The sequence below is a fragment of the Sinocyclocheilus grahami genome, unplaced genomic scaffold (assembly GCF_001515645.1).
Source record: "Sinocyclocheilus grahami isolate Dianchi unplaced genomic scaffold, SAMN03320097.WGS_v1.1 scaffold869.1, whole genome shotgun sequence".
Taxonomy (NCBI): domain Eukaryota; kingdom Metazoa; phylum Chordata; class Actinopteri; order Cypriniformes; family Cyprinidae; genus Sinocyclocheilus; species Sinocyclocheilus grahami.
This window is the reverse complement of record NW_015506048.1, coordinates 291,537-316,420: the sequence shown is the minus strand read 5'-3', so window position 1 is coordinate 316,420 and position 24,884 is coordinate 291,537. Positions and strand designations below refer to the sequence as shown.

At 37.7% G+C, this 24,884-nt stretch overlaps 2 protein-coding genes across 2 annotated transcripts in view; one reads left to right on the top strand and one right to left on the bottom strand.

The window, feature by feature from the left end:
- Positions 1-4,217: 4,217 nt before the first annotated feature.
- LOC107563335 (SH3 and cysteine-rich domain-containing protein 2-like) lies at positions 4,218-17,955 on the bottom strand. The gene is made up of 7 exons (XM_016248186.1): positions 17,865-17,955; positions 14,623-14,923; positions 13,374-13,468; positions 12,346-12,418; positions 8,317-8,429; positions 7,899-7,996; positions 4,218-4,392 (listed from the first exon to the last, which is right to left on the bottom strand). Exons 1-7 carry the CDS (start codon positions 17,925-17,927, stop codon positions 4,218-4,220), a joined length of 918 nt encoding a protein of 305 aa, XP_016103672.1. The 5' UTR covers positions 17,928-17,955.
- Positions 17,956-22,732: 4,777 nt separating this feature from the next.
- Positions 22,733-24,884, top strand: part of cratb (carnitine O-acetyltransferase b) — a 34,479-nt gene continuing 32,327 nt past the window's right edge. The window contains exons 1-2 of the mRNA XM_016248192.1: positions 22,733-23,010; positions 23,238-23,456. Of these exons, the coding sequence (XP_016103678.1) occupies positions 22,960-23,010; positions 23,238-23,456 (270 nt within the window). The 5' untranslated portion in view covers positions 22,733-22,959. The remainder of the gene's footprint in view (positions 23,011-23,237; positions 23,457-24,884) is intronic.

Below are 24,884 nucleotides of genomic sequence, written 5' to 3'. Positions count from 1 at the left end.
ACAAAGTGTTCCATTACATTGTCTGCCTACTATTCATTCCACTGTTGTATGCTTTGACCAGCGTTCAGCACCTCTTTTTGACTCACCTGTTTCACTAATTTGATAAAACGTCCTGCAACAGTTGTGTGTTTGTTTTTGAGGATTTTTTAAGTTGGTGTGTATTTTTTGTTTCCTTCGGCTCCTGTATTAAGTTCCTGTTTACAAAATACCAGACCGAAAGCTCAGTTTTGTCCCCTTATAAGAGGGGTTGGCCGCTGAAGGATTTCTGGCACCAGGTTTGTTTGAATAAGGAAAATTTGAAGATGTGCCTCTGGAGCAGGCTCAACGATTACTTCCTTTAGTCCATGCAAATGAGGAATACCAGTTTCCCACTGTTCCACTTCTGGTTGACTGGCTGCTCCCTAACAGTGGAGGAGGTCAAGGAGGATGCCTTATTGTATCATTTCATTCCCCATCCTGTCCTGCCTACCTCTAATCTATCAGTGAACCTCTGGTCTCGGAGTCAGAGCCCATACCCACCATCCTGGAGTCAGAGAATGCCACTATAGATGTCCTGGAGTCTGAGCCTGTTGCCACGTTATAACAGACCTCTGACTGCACGGGGTAAGAGGCTGCTATAAATCTGAAATTTTGGGAGGGCTCAATAACTAACCATAAACATAAACCAAACAATTTGAATACCAAATATTGTTTAAGCTTCAAGGATGGTGTAGGGTATCAGACAATTTAAGATTTGATCAAGAACATAGTTGAAACATGAGGAGCCGAATTCCACAGAGGCCCAAGACACAGGATGTTCGTAAATCAGATCCTGGCGCCACAAGCCTGAACCAACTAGCAGCTTTGAGTAGCTCACAGCATTTAAACAAAAGAACACTTATTGACAATTACAAGGAGATTGTCAATTTTGGGGCAAGTAATCAAGATTAAATGGTCAGAGATGCACAACATGACCATCACATGTAAACCTGTGATGATCACGAGCTCTTTGGATTGACTTCCCCCACCTCGGAGACAAAGAACAGACTGAGATTCCTTACAGACCTCTTAACCTCTGATCTTCACAGAACATGTCCTTATGTTCAGAGAATGGCACAAAAACTGCCTTTCCATGTAAATATGCATCTAAATGACACTAAAAGGACTTGTGAGCAACTAATAATTTCTATGCATACTCCATATTATGTATCTAAACCACACATTAGACTATCACGTTTTAATCATTTATCGTGTATGTATTTTTAATAACTATTGAATAGTTTATAGGATTATATTCATGTTGGGTATGTATGTGTTTGAATCTTTTTGCTTGAAACGTTTCTTCCAATCAATACTTTGTCAAATGTATCATATTCTTGTTATAGAAATCATGTCCAAAATTATACTCTGCAAGAGCGGGAAAACTCGAACCATGTGACTGATGAGATAACATTTGATTTATGAATTGGGAGGAGGAATATAGCAACACCCAGAGCTAAGACAGTGTCTAATTGGTCAAAACACCATTTGGGATGTGTCCAAGAGCCAAGTTCAAATACTCAGGACACCATCAGATCATCGCTTTTTTTGCCTGCTTTTTTAGTCGTCATGTCAATTCATCGCTTTTAGCATGCTTTTTGTGTCTAGCTTTTATTTTTTCGCTTTTAGCCATGTGCTTTCAAGTCATCACTTTTAGCCATGCGGCTTTTTAGTCATAGCTTCGAGCTATGCTTTTTAGTCATCGCCTTTTTAGCTCTTTAGCTTTTTTGGTCATGGCCTCTGGCCGTGCTTTTCAGTCATCGCTTTTTGTGTTCTTTGAGCGTGCTCTGGCTTACACGCCAGCTCCTCCAAAACCATGAGGAGAAACGCCACCTAGTCTTGTCAAACTTTACTTCTATTTCTTTACTTCAGTTTATTTTCTTTTCCGTTGAGAGTTTTGTGTTCTGAGTTAAGTTTTGCCTAATGCCATTTCTCAGAGTCCGACCTCGAGTGCCATCTAAAACTTCAACCACAACTCCACATTGTTAGCCAACGCCCAACCTCTGGCTTCCCAAGACTAAACTTCCAGCCAAATCAGCAACCCCGTTTTCTGCAAGGACAACAACAAAGGGAACCCCGGACACGCAATGCAAGTACCTCCAGATCCTAGCTGAACTGGTGCATTTAATATAAATTTGAACCTCCTTGAGGAACTCAATGTGAGGGTTAATTAAGTGATTGATGGTTGTTGGACTGTGCAATTGCACATATTGCTGTAAACTTGGGATTTCACATTTTCATTCTCTTAAACTAATTATTTCCTTACTTTCTCTCTTTCTACAACTTGTGTGAATGCATGTGTTAGATTAGTATATATGTCTTAGATTTATCCAATAAAGCCTTATTTATAATGAAAAGAGAAGTATCTTGTGTTGTGTGCTTACAAGTTAATGTCTTAAACTGCCGCTCTTGTTACTGTACTAATTAGTGTTTTCACTATATTTTGGATATAAATATCCATTGCAGAGTTGATGTTATACGGCCCGTTCAATGAATCGCTGGCCGTCTCAGTGATCAGCTGTAAAACAGTGATTCTGTCCAAATTCCCTTTAAAATCTTAAATGATTCCCTTTGACCTAAATAGACCTGTTTCCCTTACAATGGCTTATATATATATATATATATATATATATATATATCTGTAGAATCTACTGCACAAAAGACACCAACAATTGATATAACAAACAAACCATTAAAAACAAATAAACACCAAGTCTCTAAATGAAAATAAATGAAGGAAAAATAATAATAATTATTATTATAATTCAGATAATGAAATAAAAGGCGTATGATGGATGCGAAAACCCTGGTATTGTCCATAAATGCATGAAAGTGTCCCTTGTAATTGAGGAAAGACAAGATCTGTACACGTAGATCAATAGAAAAGTGAGAAGATAAGTCACCCAACAATAGTCCATCAGTGATTCACACTGAAAGTTGTTCTTAATCCTTGTACACCAAATCCAACTGGATCCATAAACGATGTCAGTAAAGTTCATGAACAGGAATCCATTTGATCTCTGACTTCATGAATTACCCAGAAAGCATTTGACAAAATGTATCAAGAAGTCATTTTCTATAAATACAGAAGATACGCTAACATTACCAATTACTAGCCTGACAGCAAACACAAATGCAATCACTATGAAGAACACACAAAATGACAAAAAGCAATCCTGAGAATACATTGTATAGATAATACAAAAGAACAGCTTACTTTGATTAAGCAGGAAACCAAAAGTTTCTCTAACAGGACAACTTGACTTGTGGCAATGCAGCAGGAAAGCCATGCTTTCCTCTGCCCAAACAAATCTACCTCCTTCTACTACATATCTGACTTTTAAACCCAACACCTGAGCGCACTAGCGCCCCCTTATGGTGCGTAGTTGAAGCATGTTAACAGACCAAAGTCTGTTACATAGTCCACCTCAGAATGGGCAGATAAAGAGCTGTTGATGGACTTTTACACAGAACTAGTCCCCACCCTTGTGCTTTCCCTCTTTGCTTCAATGGTTCCAGTCGGCTTATTGGACTCTCTGGTTCCGACCAATTTTCTGGCACTTCCTCCTCTGGGTCCAACCAGCCTCCAAGCTAGTTTGTCTCCACTGGTCCTGCCCAGCCTCCTGAATCCTTTGTCTCTGCTGGCCCCGCCCAGCCCAAAGACTGCATCATCTATGCTGGCTCCACCTGACTTTCGTTGTCTTTCCTGGTGCCATCCAACTCAGTGGCTTCTCCATAAGCTTTCAAGCTCCCAGCTCTGCAATAGCCTTCAGATCACTCTGCTTCATCTTGGTCATCCGGGCTGTTATGTCTGTGACATAATGTTGTGATATTTTATTGGCTTTATTGCTATTGTGCCTGTTGTTTCTTTTTATTTCTCCCCTTGTGTAGGACTGGTCCTGTATAAGGCATGGCTTTCAGTGGTTGGACCACAGAAGAGACCAAGACAATAAATGCACATGGATTTTCTCTGGAGGGAACTCTGCCTCTTTGTTTGCTTCTGTTGATGTGTGTTAGATGGTTAAAGATTAATTAATAAATGTTATTGTGTTGTTTAGATTACGCTAAGACCTAAACAAGGGACCAGTCTGTCGATCCACTGGCTCCACTGTGGCTCCTCGCTCTCTTGACTCCTCCATGGCTTGTCATCCCTGTGGCTTCACTGGGTTCCTTCATCCCATCATTGCCACCTTGGTCCATCATCCTCCAGGCTCCACCTCAGACCTCCAGACCTGTAGGTATGCCTGGGTCCTCAAATCCGGTGGCTCAACCGGATTCCTGCATCCCTCCAACAGCTTCACTGTCCTTGCTCCCACCAGCTCTGCCTCAGTCTTCTCAACCCCTAGCTCCACCTTGGTCCTCAGCTCTCTGGTCCTGTGGTGTCAAATTTTCCTTGCATTCCTCTGGCTTCACCTGCTTCACCAGTCTCCATGACTACAACTTGGTCCTCTTCCCCTGGCTCTTTTTAACGAGAGATGCAGTACATCTTTCTTATTTTTGCTTTAATGTTTATTTCATGCTGGTTCTAGTTTTATGTTCTTATGAAATCATTACATGATAAAAAACAGAGATAAAATAAAGACAGACAATATTACATCGCTGAATTTTAAAAACTGATGGTAACCACCCAGCTAATTTTCATTCCAAGAACATTTTCCAAACATTCTGTTTTGGTTATGGAAACGTTAAAATGTCCAGTTATGTTAGTAGAACATGTTTTAAGGTTAGTATGATTTTCCTGAAGTGTTCTTTCAACTTAATTTTTTATTAACAACTCAACTTTCTAGGAACATTGATTTGTAATATTCCAAGAACATAAACATTTCCTTAATGTTAATAGAACATAATTTAAAGGTTAGCATGATGTTCCCGAAACATTCTTTTAAGCATTTGAACAACTGCTTTTAACAAGCAGAATAACTGAAGGAAAGAGAAACAATAACAAAAACTCCAACTGAATTCCAGCCACAGCCTTAGATGAAATCAACTGAAATACAAGACATTAAATCTCTCAAGATCTCAGCAAAGGATGATTAAACAGCTCTACAAACAGCATTACACACTGTGAGTGTCTAATTGGCACTGCGGTTAGCATCTTCATGCTCACTACAGGTTTTCATAATATCTGATTGTCATAGTAGTATATGGCATGGTCAATAGCACAATATTTAAACAAATTAGTAACAAAACACACTTCTGAGCAGTGCTTAGACTTTAGATGTAATCAGTGAATCAGACCACTTTACAATGACATTAGTTAACAGCCAACACCACCTGTTATTCTGTCCCAGCTTCTTCTGATGCACACAGATAGCAAAATTCCTGAGGCCCAGATCATGCCCACACCTGAAACTTTCATCTGGTCCACATACCGTGTAGAATGATGACAATTGGGCGGTCCGCTCCTGTTTGCCAGATTTGGGCCACAAGCAAGCCAAACGAAGGTCCAATGTCAGCCATGAATAAACCAAATAAAGGGCCACACTGATTTAAATTCTGGCCCAGATCTGGCCCAGATCCAACACCTTACTCCGGCCCACATACTGTGAAGAATGATGGCCCTTGGGTGGTCAACTCCTTTTTAAAATTTAAAAATGTCCTCCATAAATGTTCAAATAAGTTCCAGAAATGTGTCCTACTTGATCAAATCATCCCAACCCAAGTTTTGCACAAGTAGCAATTAAAATGTCACAGATAAATATTCAAAGACACATTCCAATACTTTAAAAACTGTTCTTCACAATTTGAACTTAAATGCTTCTCACTCAGACTCTACCTACACAGTAAGTCTGTGAGTGTCATAACTACGCTGTGTTAAAGAGCGCACAACAAAGATGAAAGGTTATATATCATAAGTCTTTAATCCAACAAGGGTAAATCCAAACACAATGTAGCACAGCAACATTTAAGACATGTAGACATAATAATTAAAGTAGGCACACCTGAACAGAATAATACAATCAACACAACAAGGGAAACAGTGCAAAAGGAAAACAAAGTCCAAATTAACAGAAACCGTGACAGTAAGAGTACAATCATTATAGTGCACTTCTGTTTTTATGCTGCAGAGTACACATATAAAAAAATGCCATTAAAAGCGTTTCAAAAAATAAATTGCTGCATATGTAGCCTTCTTAAGACTCCAGACATCCAGATCACCCTGCATCAGTTAACTGTGTTGCATCCTACTAAAAGTGGCCAAATTCTATTAGGCAATATTTACAATTTCAAGCTTCCATTTCAATTAGCCAGTGTCAAGTGTTACATCCAAGAAGTAGCCTCACTTGTCAAGTGTTACAACCAGAAGTGGTCCTCATCTGTTTTATAATATATGGGGCATATTTGCCATGTCAAATGTGGGACAAGTTGGCTTACACACTGATTAGCCAATGCTGACTGTGATTATTTGCCAAAAGTGGCCCAAATTGTTATTAATTATTTGGGAAATATTTGTCATTTTATATGAGGGCCACATTTGCAGCATCATATAAGGGCCACTTTAGGCTCACTTTAGGCTCACAGCCACATTAGCCAGTGCTCACTGTGCATATCTTTGCCAAAACTGGCCCAGATAAAGTTTAGGATAACTGTGCCACATTTGTGGCATCATATAATGGCCACTTTAAGCTCACAGCCACATTAGCCAGTGCTTACTGTGCCATACCTTTGCCAAAATTGGCCCAGATACGTTTGAGGATAACTGGGCCACATTTGTAACATCATACGCGGGCCACTTTAGGCTCACACCCACATTAGCCAATTCTCACTGAGCCATATCTTTGCCAAAACTGGCCCAGATACGCATTAGGATGACTGGGCCACAGTTGTGGCATCAAATGCGGACCACTTTAGACTCACAGCCACATTAGCCAGTGCTTACCATGCCATATATTTGCCAAAACTGAACCAGATACAGTTTAGGATAACTGGGCCACATTTGTGGCATCATATAAGGGCCACTTTAGGCTCACACCCACATTAGCCAATTCTCACTGAGCCATATCTTTGCCAAAACTCGCCCAGATACGCATTAGGATGACTGGGCCACAGTTGTGGCATCAAATGCGGACCACTTTAGACTCCCAGCCACATTAGCCAGTGCTTACCATGCCATATATTTGCCAAAACTGAACCAGATACAGTTTAGGATAACTGGGCCACATTTGTGGCATCATATAAGGGCCACATTAGGCTCACAGCCACATTAGCCAATATAAATATAATATGGGGAAGTTGTGGCCTAATGGTTAGAGAGTCTCAGGTCCGGCAGGAATTGTAGGTGGGGGGAGTGAATGTACAGCGCTCTCTTCCACCTTCAATACCACGACTGAAGTGCCATTGAGCAAGGCACCAAACCCCCAACTGCTCCCAGGGCGCCGCAGCAAAAATGGCTGCCCACTGCTCCGGGTGTGTGTGTGTGCACTTTGGATGGGATAAATGCAGAGCACTAATTCCGAGTATGGGTCACCATACTTAGCCACATGTCACGTCACTTTTTTTTATTATTTCTTGGTAGCACTTTATTTTTCAGTCCTGTTACTCATGTACATACTATATACTTATTATAGTAATTACAATAACTAGGTAATAACTAGGTACTAACCTTGAAACTACCCCTAAACCTAATTTAAGTTACATGATATTACCAGTACTTTCTTAGGTTGGTACACTGTAAGTACATGTAAGTGCACATACTGTAAAATAAAGTGCAACCAATTTCTTTATAGCACTGCTGTATACAAGAAATACCACTCTTGATACAGCACTTAATATTGAGTCATCAGTTGATGTTCAGTTTAAAATCTCTGTTCTAAAGCAGAACTAGTTGAGAACCACTGATCTGTAACTTTGCAATATACTGTATATCTCTCCATGCATACACATTAACTTTGATTATTTTACCCGTCCTCTGGTTTTCAGTCAGTTTCTCCCCCTCAGTGGACACATACTCATCCTTCTGCTGACCATCCTCTTCATCCTCAAAGGCACATAAAGAGTTTCAAACAAAAATGTTTAATGAAGAAGTAAATGTAAAAAATATAAGCTTCCATTCAGCAACTATCTATTTTTAACAAATCCCCTTTTAAACAACGATAAAGAAAATACAGTAATAATTAGAACGCAATTTGCATGTTTAAGGGCTAAAAAAATGCTTGTAAAACATAATTTACATTTAGTCATCAAAAAACAGTTATTACTTCTAGGTTTATGTTCAATACACCTTTATTAAATCTAAATGTTCAACCAGCCACAACATCTGTGAAACCTAAACCTGCTTGTGGTATATATGGTACACACCAGGCTTTGGCTCGGAGATTCACAGAAGCTCCCAAAGCTAGATCGGCTGGTGTTGGCCAGAGAAGTTCCAAAGCGGAGTGTAGCATACACAGGGTCCAGCTGAGCTTTTGACTCTATAATATCACAAACACATACGCCCAATAAATTAGCTCTGCACACATACTCATGCTTAAAAATGTTTTACTTTAAGTTTACAGTGGTGGGCAAAATTGTTAGAACATTGGGCATATTTAAGAAGTTTCAGTTGTTTTTGCTGAATTTGCCATTACAATGCCCTTAAAACGAACTATTGCTGGAACTTCCTGTGATGGAAGGAATCTGCTGGAACATGGAAAATGATGGACTGGCCACCTCAAAGTCCGGACCTCAACCCTATCGAGCAAATTTGGGGCGAGTTAGAAAATAAACTGGACAGATCTATTGTACATTCAAAGGAAAGCTTTTGGCTTGAGTTGCAGAAGCCATGGGATAACATTAGTGTTGAAGTTCTCAGGAAATATATTCACACTATGCCAGAGAGGTGTGCTGCTGCAATTGCTGCAAAAGGTGGACATACCAAATATTAAAGTTAAAAGTGGATAAAAGCAATATGACTCACTTCATCTGATATTTGTTGTGCTTAGAGCAGCCATCCACAGGTTTCATGAATGTTTTGAAATGAAATCGTTTGGAAGGCAAAAAGGTCAATATTTTCAGATATGTCAGGTGTTCTAACAATTTTTAAATTCAGTTCCAAGTCTTCCAAAGTATACTTGCTAAAATCAACAATAAAGTATGCTAAAATCAACTAGTGCTTCTAGTAGTGAAAATTATTGAAAAGGTGTGGACAGTTATTTTTGGGACCCTATTTGTTTATGCATTTGTAAGAGTTTTCCTTTTAGATGCAAAATTTATGGGCAGGGTGGGGATTGGGGAGTATTTAAATAAATTATGCAATGCGATTTATTGAGGTTATTTAACGACTAAAAATAGCATATCTTAAACCAGATGCTAAGTTGAGCTGCTGTTGGTAGATTGCGCTGGTCATTATGGAAATGATCCGGCTGCATCTGTGTTAAAGATAATGTGCGCAATGTCAGTAGATCACACACAGAACCTTCCACTACCATCAGCGCTTTCATAGGATTGCGCTCTCATGCTAATTCACCCTGTTTAGTAAATCTGGCCCTAAAAGTGTAAAAGTTGTAAACTTTAAGTACACAACTTGGCATCTAACTTTTTGTGTATGGTAACTATACTGTGAAATATGCTACAAGTAAACTTACAGGTATAATAAATGAGTATGAATGAATATTTATACTTCTAGCCCACTTTTTAGTTTTTGAAGTATACTGTGAAGTATACTCTCAGTAAAGTAATTTCATAGTTTTTATATTGCAGTTATACTTGTCAGTTAAGTGAACTTGTTATATTTATAGTTTACAATGTATATTATTTCTCCACTTACTATGTGCAGAATACTATGCTCATATTTACTATAGAGTAAGGTACCTATAGGTATTCATTTTTTTAATACTTGAAATACATCTCACTGAACTGTAAATGAAGTAGATTTGCAGTGGTATGCACTATGTATATATGATTTATGACATTGTTTTATGTATTGCATAAAGAGACTTGCTCCTTTTGCTTTTTGACTTAATGCTTTGTATTGAGATTTAAAATGATTTATTCTGGTAATGGCTTATAATAGGAGCCAGTGTGAATGAAATATGTTACAATACTCACATAGTGTGAGAAGAAGAAATGTCAATAAAATTATCTGCTTCTGTGTGTGATAGAAGCGCTGTGTACAAAAGATTATGTTCAGTTCCACTGTACTAAGGGGGTTGGACAAAATAATGTGAAAACCTGGAAAACAGGCAATATTTCATTATTAAGATTATTAAAAGCTGTTTCACCACCATTTGCCTTTAAAGGAAAAGAAGATATTTTGAAGAATGTTTGCAACTAAACAGTCGACGGTAACCATTGACTTACATATTATGGAAAAAAAAGAAAGAATACTATGAAAGTCAATGGCTACTGTCACATGCCTGGTTACCAAAACATCTTCTTTTGTGATCAACAGAAGAAAGAAACTCATATATGTTTGGAACAACTTGACGGTAAGTAAGATGGCAGAATTTTCATTTTTGGGTGAACTATCCTTTTTATACAGCTTTACTAATCTTAGAATAGATTTATACAACTTTTGAATAGTCTCCAATGGAATATCTTCTATCAGAACATCTGCAAATTGCTTCACAGATGTTGAAAGAGGAAATTGCCAACTTACTCTTCTCTCTAAACCTGTCCACAGTGATTTGATAATATTCAAGTCAGATGATTTGTTTGGCCAGGACAGATGTTGAAGTTCATCTTGGTGTTTCAATTGTTAAGGCTTTATGATCATGACACCATATGTTTCACATTTTGTCATTGGATGTTTGTGAGTAAAGTTTTAGCAATTGCAGTTATTTTATGGATGCCGTAACTTTGCTTCAGTAGTTCGGTGTTGTTTGGACACAGTCCTTCTTAGTGTCTGTGACGAGGCATTATGGTAAAAGCAATTCTGCACAAGAAATGATGGCTCAGTCACAATAGCATGTCAGTGCAATGGTATGTTCTTAAAACACGGTCCACCTGGACCCAGCCAGTGGCATCCACTGTGCGATCCCCTCATCCAGACCACCCCAGAAACAGTCCATAAGTGTCCACGGGTCGATGGAAGCCTGCTGAGAGCAGGTGAGGAATTCAGAGATATATTCCTCCAGGGGACGGCTGTCTTGGTAAATAGAGCATAAGGGTTCTACGGGATCCATGGGGGGAAAATCAAAAGAAAACACTTTCAAAACCGAAAAAAAAAAAAGGAGAGTAGGGGGCGCCGCTTACTGTTTATAGTCCGGTATTCTGTCACGCTCCGCTACTGTGAGGAGCACGGAGCGAGGAACGAGGAGATGTGGAGAAAACTTAACAAACAGACTATAATAATATCCAGGGAACCAGGAAATCATACGTAGCGGGGAAAAACGACATTCAATACCGGACAGGAAACAATGGGCAGAACACACTTTATATACAACTTAATCAGGGGAAGACGAGACACACCTGGAATCAAATTGGAAACAATAAAACACAATCAGGGAACAGGAACAGGAAGACCAAATAAGGGCATAAACATAGGGGAAAACTAGGACATAGAGCACATGGGGAGCAAAACACAAGACACAGGACTGACACACTGTAGCTTTCACAAATGATATTAATCCCTATAATATAGTGTTGAAATTATTTTGTCCAACGCCTGTATTCACTACATGCCAAATCTGATGTATAATTCATAAGATGTAAAGCATACTAAGATGTGTTTAAAAAATTACATTAATTTAACTGGCTACTCTATCAAAAAATAATAGAATACTTAATAATATTTTTCTTTAGTATATCCCAATTAAAATATTAAGTACCCACCTTATTTTGCAACGCAGAAACTATTTTCTGTAAGATTTTCAATGTATTAGTCACCATAGGTAAATAACTATAAGAATAACAAAGTGTGGTAAATGGAAAAAACATTTGAGCTGCAAACCAGTGTGATTATGATTACAATAATATATAAAAAATAATATCAAAACAAATACCAGCAGCATGATGGACTGTTTTTGTACAGCTAAAATAACTGGAAACAGATAACTTATAAGCACCTGCCCCAAAAACACTTAGACTTTTTTGTATACTTGTCAGTATAAGCCAAGTATAATATAGCCATTTAAATACAACTTTGTTACTTATATATCTCTGAAGCACATAAAATTAGACTAAAACATTCTCCCTTAATTTTAGCTTAAAGAAGTATACTAACAACACATTTGAATAAATCTTTTTTGTAAGAGCTGCAAATAACATCTCCCACACCTCCACCTAAATCCCAATCTAACCCTTGATGCTAAGTAGAATTGATAATAAACACAACTGATCATTGCATTAATAATCATGCTATTTCATTATTTTACACATTAAATAAGGTTTTCACTCATACACACATACCCTGTGTCTTCACAGCACATAACTGACCATTAGTCAGTACAGGTGTGCTTAAGTTCCTCTTGAACATGCCAGACTTGAAGAAAGAAAGAGAAATACACAAAAGAGAAAGAATTAATCTCTGTTTTACATTTTCAGCTATTAAATATCTCAATAGTTAATTATATTATTACTAATAATATTTGAATATTATTAAATATGTGCACAATTACTGATCGATTTACCAGGATGGGCTGATATAAATATTTGCCTGTATATAAATATATATAATCCCTGCTGTTTCCTGTGTTTGTGGTGGTTTTATTGGTTTACTCAGTTTTCTTCATTGTTTCCTGGGTTTCTGTTTCTTGTACTGTTGTTTTTATCTTAAATAAAATTACTGTTTTGATACTACTCTCCCTTGTCACTGAGTCTGTCAACAAGTCCATCCCTGAACTGAGTCCCTCACAATCTTCAAGTAACATGTCTCCCATGAATGCCTGACTGTGAATGCACAAAACTAATAATGCACCGACTTATAAAACTGAAACTCCTACTATTGTCTCATGGTGTCTTACTTTAATCTCTGTCCTACTGTAGCTCATACTTTTTATGAGCAATTCTGGAACTTTGAATTATGGCACTTAATCAGGAGCTTCCAGCGGGGATTTAGGCCCATCATTGATTGCTGTGTTAAATATTGAAGGCCACTATTGCAACTGGACTGAACGAGCTCAAACTTATATTTTGGCTGGGGCTAGACAAATCCATAAGGAAGACTGTCACACTACTGTGAGCTATGCCAGTCAGATTTCATTCTATGGAGTTCAGTGGTCATGGCCCTGGAGTCGCCTTAGCAATCTGCTCACCCTGTCATGGCCGGCCAGCAGTGCCATCTCTGTGCTCCCTGGGTTCTCTGTCACAAGCCAGGACCAACCAAGCAAATTCTATTTATTGATTTGCTAGTTATTTGTAGTACCACACAACTGACAATAGCGCAGTAGAAAATGGAAACTTTACTGCAGATATGAACTAGCACAAATCAAACGTACCTTTCCTTGGCATGGTTTCTCTGTGAATTCAGAGACACACCAAAGATGAGCTCCCATCTTACATGTTCTACAGCGCAGTCCCTGTTTAGAGTTGCCTAAAAAGACAAGGGAAAGAGACTCTTGTGCTTTAGAATTTAAAAGGGTTAGTACATACCTTTTTATTGTTTTAATATGTTCCTTGAGGTTCAGTCATAATGTTAGTAAAGTTTGCATTTGCAAATAATTTTCCACCCTCAGAATTGTTTGTTATTGCATCATTCTCCTTGTCACCTAACTGCTGGGCAGGCAATGGAAACGGCAAGTAGCTGTTGATGTGTTGTGGTAGAGATGGTCAGGTGAAAATGTCTACTACAGTGTGATATCACAATGTGGAAGAAGAAAAAAAAAAGAAATTTGTAACTTTTTTTTAGGTCTGAAACTTTCATCCTTATATTATCTATACTACTACTACCTCTTGTTCACAGTGAAAATACTTGGACAAGTTGTTTTTAATCAGGTCTCTTTGGCCTTTCACTGCTCAGGTCATTCATTGCATTGCATTCATTGTCTGGAGCCCCCAGTAGATCCCTAGATCTACACTGGGTATCATGGAAATGAGAATAAAATTTACTTCGATGTAAAATCCTTCAGAATATCTTGGAGAGGATAAGTGTCCATGCTGGAAGTGCTTCAGGGATTAGGTGTTGGACCATTTCTCTTTTGATATAAACAATATTACTGGGACCTATCATACAGACACATGGATATTCCTGCAATGCTAAAGGGTACACAGTTCTACTTTCTCATTCCAGCATGAAAATTATCCCACAATGACTGCACAGAACTCATCTTTACTGGAAGGTATCTCAGCCAGGATGACAGATAACACCTACTCAATCTAGTCATTCCAAACAGTCCAGCTATTCAATACATCATATTCCCTCACTAAAACTGAAACTCCTACTACTGTCTCATGTTGTCTTACTTTATTCTGTCCTACTGTAGCTCATACTTTTTATGAGCAATTCTGGAACTTTGAATTGTGGCACTTCTCCTTTTACTTTCTTTGGTATGAATCACTTACGTTGTAGTATTTCTTATTTATAAGCTGATTTGGATAAAAGCTTCTACTAAATGAACACAAGCAAATGTAAATGAGAATCTTATAGAGAAGGCAAAGGAAAGGAGGGAGGAAATGCCAAGTCTGGCAAGAGTTGCTAAAACGAGGACAGAAGTGCAAAAATAGAAAGACTTTTCATTCCCTGCTTACCTGCAATAATGAGCTTGCACAGACTGCAGCTGGTGGGTCGACGGAACACATGCTCGAGGAAGGAGTGTGTTTGTGCTGGTCGCGGCTGCACAACAAATGGAGCAGGTCTAGAGCTGATGCTGGGGGAGGGCAAAACAACACTGCTGTTACCAGGTGCAGGCCCAGTAAACAGGTGAGGGGAAGAAGGCAGGGCACCAGAGAAGAGCTCTGTTGGTGGGTAAGCATCGCTCTGAGAACGCTGGAAGAAGTTCTCCACACTTTTACTCCGCATAAATGTGAGCGAGCGTTTCAGACGGAGCAGCTACATATTAGAAAGAGAGAGAGAAAGATCAACAGATAGGATTATTAAACCAATACGTTTAAAGAGAAGTATGTCTTGATAATTAAATGTGTTACATAGCCCATTGAATCTTTATTAGACTTAATGCAGGAACCACTTGTGAGAGCACTGTCAGGAGACTTATGTCTTTGCACAGAGGACAATGGTACAAGTAACACAAAAATTCCAAAACAATGGACTTGTGGCAAGGACCCTAAAATAATCAGGCCTTAACCTTAATAAGCTTTCATTTTGTGATGTTTTTTTTGTTTTGTTTATCTCAAAGAATAAGATGGAGCCTACAGAAGTGACATATATGGTTGTTGTCCACACCGAAACTACTTTCTGTGGCAAAAGCATAAGAAACTCGTTCATTCTTTTTCAAGGCCCATATTTACAAAATATAGACTGCTGGGAATCCATACTCTGGTCTCATGAGATCAAATCCTTCATTTCAGATCTAACAGATGTTGCTAGAGGAGGAGTACAGTGAGAAGTGCCTGCTTCCCACAGTGAAGTTCAGTGGTAGTAAAGCTCTCATATAGGAATGAGACCACAGGAACCAGGTGAGTCCTCTGCACAATCTGATTTTGCTGCAGCCTGGAATTAAACCACGCCATGCTGGTTTGGTCTGGCCAGAGGAGAACTGGCCCCCTGATTGAGCCTGGTTTCTCCCAATGTTTTTTCTCCATTTCTGTCACCGATGGAGTTTTGGTTCCTTGCCTGTCGCTTCTGGCTTACTTAGTTGGGAACACTTCATTTCCAGCGATATATCGTCATCTTGATTGCACAGACACTATTTGAACTGAACTGAGCTGGATGATGACATCACCGAATTCAATGATGAACTGACTTTAACTGAAACTGAGGCTACATTCACACTGTCAGTTTTCGGGATTGACAACCGCATTTACTTACAGGTGTGAGTCTCATAATGTCCCGTTCACACAGCAGCTTACAGTAGCGTCTCTAATACTGTCTGTACAAGCCCGTATTCCTTATCAGTAACCAGTATCAGTGCGCAGAACACAAAACTGACAGGAGCGGCTCCGGTGAAAACCATCTGGATCTAAAACTTTCAGATGACACGCAGCTCATTTCTTCGTCACTGTAAATTACCGAAACCACACATGAAAACATGTAACACACGGTAGGCTCTCTCTCGCACTGTATGATGTGGTTCGCCGTGATTTTAAGACAAGTAAGACATGTTCCTGGATCAGCATTAAACCTAAACATTTCCTGAAAAGTTATCTCTCAATTCTGATTGGTTGGTTGGAATGATGTTCCGGGATCAACAAGGATGACTCAATCTGTATTGTTAAAAGCGCTTTATAAATAAAGGTGGCATGTATGAGTGCTGAAGTGTGAGGGAGTTGTGCTTTATCAATGATGTCATCAATTCACACACCACTGTGTGATGAAACAGAAAACCCTGAAACAGAAGATGCTACTCTCTCCACATTCCCTGCATTGTTTTGTTTTTTTTCAACATGACAACGGCTATATACTATCCCTGATCTTTAATGTGGTGGAGTGTTGCTCAAATTATCTCTACAAAATCCCCCACAGGTGCTCAAGAGTGTTAGGGTTGGGTGAACACTTGTCCACAAAAGCTTTTACACTTTAGGAGATAAAGTGTAAAAGCTTTTGTGGACAAGTGTTCACCCAACCCTAACACTCTTGAGCACCTGTGGGGGATTTTGTAGAGACAATTTGAGCAACACTCCACCACATTAAAGATCAGGGATAGTAATATGCATGCTAATAAGCAATTAGATAGTGAACAGTGATCCATAATCTAAACTGTTACAAGTAGTATATTTATTAAAGTTACAGAGGACATATTAAGTACTAGAATATTACATGCTTGATGAATTTTACCAAGGGTTTGGCTAATTGGCTTATTTTACAGATAATAATGACATATATATCTTGGTGTGTATTAAGTATACATTTCAAATTTGCAATCTTTCCATGAACTGTATCACTGATCATTAAGTAAAATTCCTTAAGATTTTTTTTTTACCAAAACACATTATTCTATTAGCTCAGAGAATCATCCAGCAATGCTTTAATGCTTTTGCCACCCCTCTCATATATCCACTCTTCTACAAAATGTTTAGGCAATCAAAGTGTAAATGCGTCCGTTTGCATAGTTTTGTGATTCCCCTTTCATATGATTCTGATTCTGATATATTTTCTTTAGTTTTCCCAGAACCAACGTGATTCGATCCCAAATGGTTTTGCCCTAAAGTGTAAACAGGGTCTGGGAAGTTAATTTAGCATTTAATGCTCCCAGCTTTACTACTAGGCCTACTAGCTTAATAATTCATGTTATAGACCTGATTAGTTTGACTAGTGAAAATGTCAGGCCTACATATCTGTAATTCAGTTTTCACTGTGTCCACTGACTTTTAATGATTTTTAAATTTTCATATCTATGATTTTAGATATCTACAGTTGAGTTTTTTATTTATTTATTTTTAATGAGTAACAGGTCTAATCATAGAACTAGCAACATTTAATTAAACTTAAAAGTATATTAATCATAGCGGGAAAAGATGTAATTAGGCCATGCTTTGTAAAATTCTAGAATTATGCTGACAATTTATTTTAAGATCTCTTCAAGTGAAATCATGACTAGTCCTATAGCGTTACATATATCATCAAATTAGCCATTGCTTTCAAATGTACAATAGGTCTTTTAGTGATCAGAGCTGTGGGTACTGTAGACACACAGCAACGTTTAAATAAAGACAGTCTGAATAGGATACATAGGCTATATGTTGCTGCGTCTTCTCCGTTAAAAGAAAAGAATAATCCTTCTGGAATGAGAGCATAAAGATCAATGTCTTGTCTCACTTGAGAGGCAGTCGCTTCCCTACGTTCACTAATGTGATTCGGAGTGAATGCGCTTTACCTTCTCCGCGGGAGTTCCGGAGTCTGCGGTCCGCAGCTCGCGGTCTGTGCCGCTGCAACTCATCCACGATCCGCGCTCAACACTTCTGCTGAGAGAGAAGCAGGCAGCTGAACCCTCAGCTCAGTGTGTGTCTCACTTTAAACTCAGAAAGCACCGATGGAAGACATTCACTTAAAATATATCAATGAAACGTTGCGTGTGCGTGCGTGTTCTGGGCGCATCACTGCACTGAATGTAATGCAGCTAATGTAAGGACTAAAGTAAACTTACAGACGCCTTTAAGTAAATGATCCAGTTTTCTTCAGACCACTCCTACCAGCTATTCTTATACTTTCAGCAGAAGCCATGACCGATCTTTCTGTGAAGAGAAATATTTCAGTCAGTTATTGATACATTTATATTTCTGTATAGATAAGACTGGGGCTAAATTGTAAACCCCCAAAAAGCTCTTGGAAAGCAAAAGTCTACCCAGTAACCGGTATCCTGAATCCTAGGTGGAACAGATTCTGGGTCGCATCATAAGCTATATGACTAACCTGTGTTTTACATTCAGATGACTGAACACATTGGGACAGAGGTCTAGTGTCCCTGCGCCCGGTGGCGCTCTAACGATGCAGGCTCTACATACATACTAAAGAATATTATCTTAGAACGCACACCTTAATGTAGTGTGTGTGTGTGTGTGTGTGTGTGTGTGCATGTTTATGTGGTTTATGAGGACACAATTTGTATAATAACATGGGTATGACATAGGTATTACAACGAGAAGGTGATTTATGAGGACATTTTCGGTGTCCCCGTAATTCAAAAGGCTTATAAATAATTCAGAATGAGTTTTTTTGAAAATCTAAAAATGCAGAAAGTTTCCTGTGAGGGGTAGGTTTAGGGGTAGGGTTGGTGTAGGGCAATAGAAAATACGGTCTGTACAGTATAAAAACCATTACGCCTATGGAGAGTCCCCATAAACCATAAAAACAAACCTGTGTGTGTGTGTCTGTGTGTGCGAATACTGATTTAGACGTGGAGCGCATGGGGAACTGGGTTATTTAACAAACAATCTATTATTTTTTTTTGTATTTACAGATTATTTTTTATGCACGTTTCCTTACATTTCCATACAGAAAAATATTAGTTTAATAACTCACGTCATTTAGTCATTCTTATGCCATCCCAAATGTACACTGTAAAAAAAATTCTGTAGTTTTTACAAAAGAATTTTGGCAGCTGTGGTTGCCAGAATAATTTTGTAAAAAATACAGAAAAACTGTAAACACATTTACGGCCAAAGCCTGTACATTTTACAGTATAAAACTGTAAACCAGTAAATTCAACAATGCACTCTGCTATTAAAATCAGTTTTGTACCTTGAACATACTGACAACCACCATAATAATGCAGGTGGTAAAAGAGAAAGCCACATGAAGAATCAAAGCTCATCACAAGTAGCTTCGCCACAAGCAGAAGTATAAACTAATATATAGAAGGTCATTCATGCAAACACAAAACACCATCATGATAACACACATGATACCTAAATAATTAATTAAACTTTCATTAAACAACAGAAGATGTAACATAAAGCCCAAATATACATAACTAACAACAAAAACTTTTAAAAAAACATGATTATTTAAACAAAATACTTTCAAACGTGGAGTGTCATGCAGGGAATTCTGGGAATATCAGTTTACAGTGTTTAACTGTAAATTATACATTGATTCGTTATTTTTACTTCTAAAAACGGTAAAATTAACAGCATTTTACTGTATAATTACATGAAATGTCTGGTTAGATATTTTACAGTTTTTCCCTGTATATAGTACAGGAACTTACTGTTAACCTATTAACAGTTTTTTTCCGTAGCGTTTTTACAAAATTATACAGTTAAAATTATACTTATTTTTTACAGTGTATGACTTTCTTTCTTTTGCAGAACATCAAACGAAGAAAAATACAAATCTCATCTCTGTAGATCCATACAATGAAAGTGACTGAAGACCCAAATGGAAGCTCAAAAATCATAAAAGTATAAAAGTATACGGCATAAAAGTAATCCCTACCTGGCTTCTGTAGGCTACTGAAAAAAGAAAAAAGAAAAAGAAACATCAATAAACTGTATCATTTATTTAAAGTGCATTTTTAGCACATAACACTTAAGCAAATAACACTGCTCATGCATAAATACATTAAAAATATATATTTTCAATAGTATTTTTGCTTGACACACAGGCTGAACCCATACTTTTACTGACTGGAGAAATTATTGTGGGTTACTATTTTGTTTTGTTTGTAGCCTACATAACATAAAATATGGGGCATATTTTTTTTAAAGAGATAAACATTACAATATGTCACAATAAACATTAAGGTCTTCATAGGTTGTCTTTGTTTATAGTAAGTAAATATCGACTAGCAAAATGTTTTAACAAAAGCACAGTAAACTAGTTTATTCTTTTCCAAAGCCCATATTTACAAAATATAGACTGCTGGGAATCCATAATCTGGTCTCATGAGACCAAACCATTCATTTTGGATCTAGCAGCATCTGAAATGCTATGGCGCTGCTAGAGGAGGAGAAGCGCCTGGTTCCCTCAGTGAAGTTCGGTGTAGTAAAGCTCTCATACAGGGATGCATGACTGCTGAAGTGTGAGGGAGTGATGCTTAATCAATGCTGTCATCAATTCACACACCACTGTGTGATGTAATACAAAAACCTGAAACTGAAGATGCTACCCTCTTCTCATTCCCTGCATTGTTGGGTGCTTTTTCATCACAATGACTACAGTATATACATTCCCCCGAAATGTAAAAGCTTTTGTGGACAAGTGTTAACACTCTTGAGCACTTGTGGGGGATCTGACAATTAAATAGAGAGTGGATTTAAGTCAGTTATCTTTCAGGAGATAAACAGGATAGATGATGAGACAGTTTGTCAAAAACTTGTAAAGAAAGGTCAGAGTTGTAAAATTACAGAGGACATATTAAGTATGAGAAAACTGTATGTTTGTTTAATTTAATCGAGAGCGTACTCAAAACCTTCATTTAAACAAAACTGTCTAATTTACTTATTTTACAGGTATTAATGACATATTTATCTTGTATTAAGTATATCTTCAATATAAATATATCAATAACAACATATATTTAATTTCAATTTTGCCATCTTTCCATGAATTGTATGAGCATTAAGAAAAAAATGTTTTGCATTTGCTCAGAGGGGAGTCTGTATCTCTTTTCTGGTATTAATGTAGTTTTCAGGGTCTTACACAGACAGCATTTAGCTTTACAAGACCTCAGTATGTTGTCAGGAGTATTTTTGTATCTGGACAATTTTTTTTTTTTTGACTCTCAATGTGACAGTGTCCATTGACTTGCATATTATGAATCACCAAGGACCATAAATAATCTTTAGTGTTCAGCTGAGGAAAGTCACCTGTATCTTCAATGTCTTGAGGGTAATTAAACTAACAGCACATTTTAATTATTTATCTAGGTGACATTTTTTTAGCCCTGTTTTCCAATGTTAGCCCATCCCTAACCCAAAACCCTAAATGTGGGAACCCAGGACCCTTTATCATTTGTTAATTATTCGCCATAAAAATCATGGGAAACACAGGGCTTTGGGAACATATGTGACCCTGGAGCACAAAAGCAGTCATAAGTAGCACATGTATATTTGTATTTTAAGGTTTAAAGTGAAGTCGTGTTTAACATTGTGTAGGCATATTCTTGGAAACGAGCTGGCTGCAGAAATCACAACAAAACGAAATGTTATAATTTCATAAGTAAACAATTTAATAATGCAATTGAAAACAAGGTAATTCACATGAAAACTAAAAACTAATAAAATTAATGCCGCGATTTCAATATTCATAAGGATTCATTTTTAGGTGTCGTCAATACGTCAGTTTTGTACGTTAAAATGCTGAAAATACGTAAGTATTTGTACGTTTAGAGGCTGAAAATACGTAAGTTTTGTACGTTTTAGTGCCTGTAAAAACGTAAGTAAATGTACGTTTTATAGAACCACATTTTACGTAAAATACATACAAATTATCATGAGATCACGTTGATTTGTAGCAATAGCCAACAATACAGCATATGGGTCAAAATTATCAATTTTTCTTTTATGCCAAAAATCATTATTGTATTAAGTAAAGATTATGTTCCATGAAGATATTTTGTAAATTTCCTACATTCATTAAATATCCTTTCCCAAATACATCAAAACTTAATTTTTGATTAGTAATATGCATTGCTAAGAACTTCATTTAGACAACTTTAAAGACAACTTTTCTCAATATTTGGATTTTTTTTTGCACCCTCAGATTCCAGATTTTAAGTTGTATTTCGGCCAACAAACCATACATCAATGGAAAACTCATTTATTCAGCTTTCAGATTATGTATAAATCTTCATTAAAAAAAAGAAGACCCTTATGACTGGTTTTGTGGTCCAGGGTCACATTTATAAGGTATTTCAGGTCATTCAATGCTCATTTTGAATTGACAGGAAAGCAAGTTCCCTTATCACCTTTAATTTTACTTTAATGCACTATAAGATGAATAAAGAAAGTGTCCTGATGGGGTCATATGTCTGGAATACTCTGCAGAACCAAACTGACAGAGCATGCCTGCCACAGTCCTGCAAATTTGATCAGTTATGATTAATGATTGATGAATCAACTATCTCTTTAAAAATGGCATATTGTCTCTTTGCCAGTGTACTGCTGTATGACATTTTTGTTAACCTTGCAGGCACTTCTCTTCAGGCTCTGAATAGATTTCTTGTCCTCGTTTAATTGTTTCTGCGCACATACACGAAGTAACACGGCAGTCCACAAGTGTTTCAGCGTCCACACCCGAAGTGCGTGCTGGAGCTCACGAACTTCAGCCGAACTTTGACGACTAACGGGCTGAACGCTTCAACTCACAATGGTTTACTGCCGTCTTGTTCTGTGCCTTTAGAAGAACGCGTTATCTTACCGTAATATCATTGATGAGGATTCAGAGTCTCCGCGACGTTAATGTTTGCGCAAGCTTAAGTATCCTACTAGTGTGCTACTTCACCGTGAGCAACAAACACACGTAGAACAATGCTTTTAGAGAGAATACCTCCGAGAATATGCTCTTTATTCATGCTCGAGGTAAGTGTTGTGTAGTATGGAGCACAAATTGTACGCGTGCTTTTATGGGTGTTAAACACATTCACATTTAAAAGGGACGATTATTAGAAAAAACGTGTAAAATATAAAGCATTTATATATGAACATACAGATGCAAACATCTGTCTTTGAGTTGAGGGGTCTTGCATAAGGATATGAGGGAAGTGTATTTTAAGTGAGGAGCTGAGTTCCTCACTTTGTCCGTCCAGGCCGCGCTGAGGAAGGCCCACTCCTCCTCGGTTCGGCCGCAGCCGGTGCCTCCGCTGCTCCAGACGCTGCAGCGCTACCTGACGGCCCTGGAGCCGCTCCTGCCGCCGGAGGAGCTGGAGCACACCCGCGGGATCGTGCAGAAGTTCGGCTGCCCTGGAGGTCTGGGCGAAAACCTGCAAAGAGAGCTGATTAAGAGAGCAAAGCACTCACACAACTGGGTGAGAACAACACTAACAATATAACATTTCAATATCATGATTTATTTGTTTAGATTTTAGTACTGTGGTACTTTTTTGTTTAAATTAGCCTAAAAAAAGAAAAAGTTTTTCAAATCAAATTTGCCTTGATCTTTTGGCATATAAGAGGTATTTGTACCATTAAAACATCCTGCAAGTTTCATAGCTTAAAACCTCCTTCTCATTATAAACAACATATTTAGGGTGTGTTACTATATCAAGGGCTGTGCAATATATCGAAATATCGCAATATGCATATCGCTACAGTTTGCAATATTTGGGGCCATGAACAAAAGACAAAGAGAAAATCACTCACTGCTCTTACCTAAATAACTTTTGTAGCTTAAATATGAATAAGTGCATATTGAATTCAAAGAGTAAATACTACGCAGTGTTTTATTTTTTCTTTTTATTATTCAGTTCCTAAACTCATGTTAAAATGACATTTTTATGTAATGCTCGAGGAAAACACTACCGTTCACTTTCAGAAGTTGTTGTAGGGGTGCTTTCTTATTAGAATCAGAATCAGAATGAGCTTTATTCACCACTTAAGTGTGCGCGAACACAAGGAATTTGTTGTGGTTTTACAGGAACTCTTGGTACATACATACATACAAATAACCATATATATGTGACAAGATAGCTATAGAGGTTCACAGAACTGACTCGGCAACAGCTGAGTAAAACTGTTTCATCTGAGCATGTGGCACTTTAAGCATCATCGTATCATATCGCATTATTTAATGAATTATCGCATATTGCATTTTTCTTCAATATCGCACAGCCCTAATGTCAACGATTCGATTCAATTTGATTATTATGCATCACAATTATATCAAATATGTTTTGTTATTTTTATTAAATTATATAACCAGGCTACCTTTAAAAATAATTGCAAATGAATAATAAATCAAAACAATTGTTAAGAATTTAACCAAATAAATATAGCTTCAAAACTTACAAGCAAATATAAAGTAATAAAGGGAGAAAGGCAATTACAAGTGATAAACCAAAAGTACTTTCAGTGTCTGAGAGTGCTTTTAAGTGTTCGAAAGTTTACAGACAAACTTTTTCTTTTGTCCTGTTTGATTATTACTGGTGCCATCATAGACAGCGGCAGCTTTAATAGGCTGCATTCACACTAATGCACAGATCTATTTCCACATATCAGATGTTTGAACTGTTCTGAAAACATATAACTGACTGTGTTTACATGGATTTGGTATCACAGAAGTACTCGGAGCTGCAAGTGTTTTTAACCGCAGCCGCGATCGAGCTTCAGGACAAACAAACACAAAGCGCTGTGAAAGTCTGTCAGTACTTGAGTACATACTGCATTTCAAACGGCAGAGATGAAAGCATGTCTAAAGTAAAACTCTGAAATAACGGCAGGTGGAAGCACTGTCAAGC